The sequence below is a fragment of the Tupaia chinensis genome, unplaced genomic scaffold (genome assembly GCF_000334495.1).
Source record: "Tupaia chinensis unplaced genomic scaffold, TupChi_1.0 Scaffold144171_2, whole genome shotgun sequence".
NCBI lineage: Eukaryota > Metazoa > Chordata > Mammalia > Scandentia > Tupaiidae > Tupaia > Tupaia belangeri.
Window position 1 is genome coordinate 1,824,681 of NW_006204028.1, and position 7,305 is coordinate 1,831,985.

A 7,305-nucleotide genomic window follows, 5' to 3' on the forward strand; every position below is an offset into this window, starting at 1 on the left:
GTGCGGCGTTACAAGCTGGCGATCGCCACGGCGCTGGCCATCCTGCTACTGCAGGGCCTGGTGGTGTGGAGCTTCAGCGGCCTGGAGGACGACGAGCCGGGCGAGGTGTTCCGACGGCAGGGCAGGCGGGCAGGCCGGGCGCGGGGACGCGCGGGGTCCTGGCCGGGCTGCAGGCAGCCCTGGCCGGGAAGTGGGGCACTGGCCGCGTGCGTGCGGAGTGCAGCGGCCGCTTGAAACCCGGCATTAGACCCTGGCTCCCCCTTCCTGGGCGGACCTGGGGGCGTTGCGTGCGGGAGCGATGCGTGACCCGGAGGCCCGGGCTGTGGGCGGACTCCGGCTAGGGCGGGAGGAGCGGGTCACGGTGGGGTGGTCTCCCGCCCGGGAGCGATGAAGGTCAGGCGCGGGAAGCGGGGCTGGGCCCGAGCGTGCTGCGGGTGGGGAGCCCCAGGCCAAACTTTCTGAAGTTGGGAGGGGGCGGGGGTGTGCGCGCCGTGGGCAGAGGAGTGAGGCCGAGCAGCCACGGGCATCAGTGCCCAGCTGCGCGTCAGGGGAAACAGCTGGCGGGGACCTGGAGTCGGGGGTGGGAGTCAGGCCTGGGACAGTGGGATGTGAGGGAATAGGAAGCGACTGGAGGGAGCGAACTGGTGTATCCCTGAGGTGTGGCTTCAGCCAGGGGTCCGAAGAACTTGGGTGGGTCTTCAGGAGGAGATGGGAGGAGGAAGTGAGTTGGGCTCGGAACATTAGGGAATGGGTGGGGGGAGCCCTCTGGCTGTAAGGGAATGGCGACTGAGCAGCCGATTTAGCAGAGAGCCCCCCTTCGGGTGCAGAGTGGGGCCGTCCTGCTCAGTCTCTGTCTCTAGGTCCCGGCCCTCAGGCGCTTCTGCACCTCGGCTGATGGAGCTGGAGGTTGAACCGGGGACCTCCGTAGTGTGGTTAGGGAGGGTCCAGTGGGGCCTGGGTCCACCCTGGAAGGGCAGGGACATGGGCTAAACTGTAGTCCTAGGCTGTGGGCCAGAGGTCAGGAGTCTGGGTCAGATGCTCTGCTGGCCTGTCCTCTCCGGCTTCCCCACCTGGCAGGTGAAGCCCAAAGGAGCCTCTGTCCACTTCCTCTTCCTGCATGTGGACAGTAGAAGGCCCGGTGTGGAGGGGACAGCAGAAGACCTGCCCTTGACACTTCAACGTGTTTGGGAGAATCAAGGGGCTAGGATGGTGAGGGGAGCTGGGCCAGTCACCTGAGACCGTAACTCCAGAAGCAGCTGTGGGGTGGGAGGCTGGCTCGGTGACACCCAAAGGCAGCGAGCTGGTTGTGGGGAACAGTGAGCAGGAGGAAGAGGAGAGCTGCTCAGGCTCAGTGTGAGACAGCTCTTGGGGACGATGGGCAATGGGACAGTCTAAGATGGAGTGGGCTGCCGGGCAGCGAGAGAGCCTCTGACCTGAGTGTGTGCAAGGCCAGTGACCACCTGGAGAGGTGTATGTTACAGCATCTGGGCGTTCTTGGAAACCAATGGCCCTGAGTTGTGGGGCTCAGTGAGTCCCTGCCGCCCTGCCTGTAGCCCAGGGTGGAGAACAGGAACAGTGGAGTGGTTGGGATGTGCATGACCCCACCCTCCTCCTCCTCCTTCCTCAGGCCTGAGGCCCACATGGGAATCTGAACTGGGATGGAAGAAGATCCCGGATGTCCTAGAGGTGGTGCAGTCCAGGCAACCATCGGTGATTGGACCTCCTCAGCAGCTACCTCACTAGACTTTGAGGTGGCCAGGCAGCTTAGCATAGTGCCTGGGGAGGTGGGCGCTGGAGCGGAACCTGCTGCTCCACCATCCTGCCCTAGCGCTGCTACTGAGTAGACCACCAGCAATCACCTCTCCTCTTTCTGAAGCCTCCTCAGTACCCCCCTCAAGGTGGGGATAATAATCACGCCTCTCTCGTTGGATGATTATAGAGATTAAAGAAAGTGCTGCCCGGGAAGCACTTCAGGAGTTCCTGGCACATGCTAAACGGACAGTAAATAACTCTTAATATTATCTGCGCGCTGCATACTGCAAACAGGGATTCACTCGTCCAGTCATTTACTCAACAGATATTTAAGTCGTCCTTCCTCCCAGGCCGTGTGCTAATGGTGGGGAGACAGAAATAAAGAAAATATGTGAGGTCTTCGCCCTCATGGGCAGGCAGTCTACAGGGAGAGACGGTCAGTGGAAAGGAAACTCACTAGAATAACGAGGGGGGCTGGTTTGGACCATGTGGTCGGGAAAGGCTTCTTGCAAGGAAGAGGGAGCAAGAGAGTTCAGCCGGACACCCTCTGACAGGAGGGCGCGGTGCTTTTTCTAGAAGAAGGTTCGATTCCATGTGGCCAAAGGGGCTGCATCCAGGGGCTAGAGCTGTATTCTGAGTGCACTGGGAGGGCACCAAAGAGCATTGAGCTGCGCTGGGATGCCGTGTGTATTTAGGGTGCACGCTGCTCTGTGGAGGGCCTACAGTGGATACCAGGGTGACCACTAACCTGCAAAGAGCCCCTCGATCGCTTTCACAAACCATCAGCACTTGTTTTACGTGCAGCCTGAGAAGTCCGAAGGAGGTGCAGTGTGGGGTGAGCCTTTCTGTGTTCCCTGTCTCTGTGGCTCAGGGGTAGAGTCCAGGAGCTTCAGAGCCAGGAAGTGGCAGCAGTCTTTAAGTGCCTCCTTGGTGGGGACGAGGGGGCCTCTGAGGCCAGAATGCAACCAGGCAAGGTCAGAGGACCAATCCCCTTCCTGAGAAATCAGAGGGGACCCTGACGTCAGGGCTGCCAGGACCACAAGTCTGGGGCCCTGCCGATGCTCATATGAACATGCCTGAGAGGGGCTGGGGTGGGGTGAGCTGCCACCAGATCCCTCACTGCTGCCTCCTGGTCCCCCAGCCTCCTCGGGGACTGCCCTTCTCAGGGTCAGCCAGCTCCCTGCTGCAGTGCAGGGCACCAGCCTGCTTGCCCATCTACATCCTGTACCCCACCACAGCCAGCCTGGCCCTGCGCCCCGTGCCCTGCCCTCCTGACTCACTGATACCGGCTTCTACTCTGAGAGCTCGTTCCTCTCCGTGGTCTCTGCCGACCCAGGCTTCTCTGCTTGCTGTGTGGCCGGGTCAGCTCTCCCAGGGCTGGCGTGCACTCAGCTCAGTGGGGCTGCAGACACCTTTCCTGGGGGCTGCCCTCTGCTCTGTGAGCACTGTCACTGCTGTCCTGTCTCCTCTTGCAAGTTATCTCTTCTCAGATGGGGCTAGACACTGCAGCTCTCATTGGCCCTCTCAAGAAATCAGGGCTGACTGGGTGCTGGGCACAGAGGGTATGGGTGTTAGGGTAGGAGGGTGTGGCTCTGGCCTGAAGGCAGCTGTCATGCTGACAGTATGAGGGCCTTGACATGTTTGAACAGGGGAAGGAAGGAGGGGCCTAGGGAGGTGGGAAACAGGGAAAAGCCAACCCAGGGAGGTCCAAGATATCTCAGGGCTTTGGGCCTCTCTCTCGACTTCACATTTGGTCTTTCCTCCCCTTACAGTAGTAATAACGATAAGGATAGCAGCGTTCACGAATGCTGCGGCCAAGCCAGGCCCTTTACATTCATTCATTCATGCAGAAAATGCTTACTTGATGTCTGCTCTTCCCAGACATTCTCCCAGGCTCTCAGAACATGGTGACCAGAACAGGATCCCTGCCTCTGTGGTGTTTACATTCTGGTGAGGGCACAGGCAGAGTAGCACAATGTAAATAAATGAATGATCAGATGGTGGGAGGCATGAAGGGCCACGGAGAAAATTGAGCAGAGGGAGGGGAGGGCTGGAGTTTCATGTAGAAACTTCAGGAGGCTCAGGATGGACTCATGAGAAAATGCTGAATGAGCAAAGAATTGGAGGAGGCAGGGGCCTAGTTGCAGGGAGAGCTGAGGGAAGGGGATTCTGGGTGCAGGGGACAGTGCAAGGGCCAGGCTAAGGCGTGCTGTGTGGGATGGAGGGATGCCAAGAAATCACTGTGGCTAGAGGATAGTGAGTATGGGAGGGTTGAAAATGAGGTCAGAGGGGGCAGAGCGGCAGGAGGGGGCAGCCTTTGCAGGCTCTTATGAGAACTTTGGTTTTCATCCTACGAGGGGAAACAACCGACCATTTCAAGCAAAGGAATTAAGAGGTGGGCCTTGGGACCAGCAGATGGTGTAATGGTTACGTTGCTGGACTCCCATGTAACAGACCATGGTTCGAGTCCCAGACTTGGCTGCTTAAAACTCACGCCGGATGCATGTGTGTGCATGCCCAAAATTCCAAGAGGAGAATGGAGGATAAGGGATTGGAGCATGGCCCAAGCCACCCCTGGGGGGTGACTTCTCTCTTTCTGTCTGTTTCTGTATCTGGTGAGTGCACATGCCCCATAGCAAAAATCTTTCTCAAAAGAAAAAAAAAAAAAGAAGAGGTGGGCCTTAAGTTTTAACAAGAATGCTGGTGGGCTGGCCTGTGGCAGTAAAGGGAGTCAGATCCCCTCATGGCCAACTGCACAGTTCAAATCCTGAACAAGTGGCCTGGGAAATATGCTGGGTATGTGTGCAGGTGTGCCCCAAAAATCCCAGTGGGATGGAGAAACGGAGAAGAGATTGTGGCATGACCATGTCGCATTAAGGGGTGCTTTTTCCCTCTCCCTGTCTCCTTGGCAAGCACATGTGCCCTCTGGCAAAAATTCAAAAAAAGGCAAAGGAACTCTGGCTGCCATATGTGAAAACTCAGGGTACTTAAAAATTTTGGAAAATCCATACTATGTAAAGACATGTGGATTTCTGGGACCAGCAATTAGCGTAATGGCTATGTCGCTGAACTCCCACATAGTCAACCGCAGTTCGCGTCCTGGACCCGGTGGCTTAAAACTCACGCCTGGCGCATGTGCGTGCATGCCCAAGATCCCGAGAGGAGAATGGAGGAGAAGGGATTGCGGTGTGGCCATCCCCCCTGGGTGGTGATTTCTCGCTTTCTGTCTCTCTGTCTCTCTCTGTCTGTCTAGCAAGCGCACGTGCCCTATAGCAAAAACCTCTCCAAAAAAAAAAAAAAAAACACATGGATTTTGACATTTTTTGCACCAAAATAACTCTTGCATTTTTTCTATGAGTGTTCGGAATTCCCCTCAGAGACTTTATGGGAACAAGAGTAGGAGCAACCCCCGGGAACGTAGAGGTGGAAGCAGCAAGGGGCGCAGCTCTGCGTGTATTTCGAAGATAACCCCAACAGGATTTGCTGGTGGAATTCAGATATGGAGTGTGAGGGACAGAGAAGAGTCAAAGATGGCTCCCAGATGTTCCTGGTCTGAGCAACTTGAAGGGGTGGAGTTGTGGTTAAGGGAGGGGAGACAGCGGCAGGGGTGGTTTGGGAAGGAAGAGCAAAGGGTTTTTTGTTTTGTTTTTTTGCTACATAGTGTGTGAACTCACTGGAAACAGAGATAGAGCAGGAAAGTGAAAAAGCACCCTCCGAGGGAGACAGCCACATCCCAATCACTTATCCATTTCTCCTCTTGGGTTTTGGGCATGCACACGACTGGCATGTTCTTCAAAGCACTGGGTTTGAGACTAACCATCACACTACCGGCTGGCCTGGGGTTCGCTTTTAGACTTGTGGGTTTGAGAGACCTATTAAACTCCCAAGGGAGATGTCAAGGAGAATGGGAGCAGTGTGAGTGAGACAGAACTTGAGTGTGGATAGAGTTTAGAAACCGACAGGATGAGCAGATAGCGTAGGGGTTACATCATTGGTCTCCCACAAGGCCAACCATGGTTCGAGTCCCGGACCTTGTGGCTTCAAAATTACTCTGGGCATGTGTGTGTACATGCCCAAGATCCTGGGAGTAGAATGGAAGAAAAAGGATTGTGGAGTGGCCATCCCCCCAGGGGGTGATTTTTCACTTTCCCTCTGACTGTCTCTGTTTCTCTCTTTTTCTCTCTGGGCAAGCACACATGCCCTGAGCCAAAAACCCCTTCATTAAAAAAAAAAAAAAAAGAAAGAAAAAAAGAACCTGACACTGAATGAGACCACCTAGGAAGTGAAAAAGCTAGGATAATGGGATCAGCAGATGGTGTAACAGCTACGTCGCTGGGATCCCATGTAGTCAACCGTGGTTTGAGTCCCATACCAGGTGGCTTAAAACTCACACTGGGCACATGTGTGTGCGTGCCCAAGATCCTGAGAGGAGAATGGAAGAGAAGGGATTGTGGCCTGGCCATCCTCCCTGGTGGGTGGTTCCTCGCTTTCTGTCTGTCTCTCTGTCTTTCCAGCGAGTGCACACACCCTATAGCAAAAACTTCTCCAAAAAAAGAAAGGAAGGAAGGAAGAAAAAGCTAGGACAAGAAAGCTCCAGGGTGTACCTTGGGAGCCACAGCAGGGTGCCAGGAGGACTGAGGAGCAGCTAGGGAGGTAGGGAAATAGGAAGGAGCTTCTAGGAAGAAAGTGTCTGTAAAGTCATGACCCACAGCTGGCAGAGTGGCGGGGGGCAAGACCCCTGGAAAGGGCTCCCTGGGAACAGTGAGGGGTCAGGCCGGGATGGGACCGCTATTCCCAGCTGCAGACTCGTGCCTTAGGTCATGTTTGGCTGGTCATCGCTGAGGGGTGCTCTCAGGGACGTAAGGTAACTGCTGCTGAGTTAAGAGCTAGCCCAGAGCCCTGGTGGCTCCAGAGTGTCCACCCAGTGCCTCTCATACCCCTTCCATATCTCAGCTCCCAGACACCAGCTGGATGTTCTGTGTGCCAGCTATTCCACTGGGCCCTGGGCGATGGAGTGGATATGACAGCCTCTCCTGGGGAACATCCAGGGCCTTGGAGCTCAGCACACCCCACTGGGGCCCACCTATGGCTGGCTTCCTGCCAGGGGACTTGGAGCTGATCTTTCTTTTCTTTTTCTTTCTTTCTTTCTTTCTTTCTTTCTTTCTTTCTTTCTTTCTTTCTTTCTTTCTTTCTTTCTTTCTTTTTTTTTAAGAGAGATGTTTTTGTTTTGCTTTGTTTTTGCTATAGAGTGCGTGGGTTTGCTAGAGAGACAGAAAGCTAGAAATCACCCCCACCCAGGGGGATGGCCACACTGCAATTTATTCTCTTCCATTCTCTTGGATTTTAGCATGCACGCACACACACCCGGTATGAACTTCAAGCCGCCAGGTCTGGGACTTGAACCATGGTTGGCTATGTGAGTGTCTAGCACCTTAACCACTGCACCAACTGCTGGCCCCAGAGCTAATCTTAAAGGATGGATCAGATTTGGTCAGTCAGAGAGGAGCTCAAGAAAGTAGACAGTGGAGGGAAGGGAGGAAGGATCAGGCTGGC

The 7,305-nt window shown here is 55.2% G+C and overlaps 1 protein-coding gene across 1 annotated transcript in view; it reads left to right on the forward strand.

Annotated features, from left to right (window-relative positions):
- XYLT2 (xylosyltransferase 2) overlaps positions 1–7,305 on the forward strand; it is a gene marked incomplete in the record, with an annotated part of 56,883 nt that overhangs the window by 32,157 nt on the left and 17,421 nt on the right. Inside the window, 1 exon segment of the mRNA XM_027767348.1 lies at positions 7–105. Within this exon segment, the coding sequence (XP_027623149.1) occupies positions 7–105 (99 nt within the window).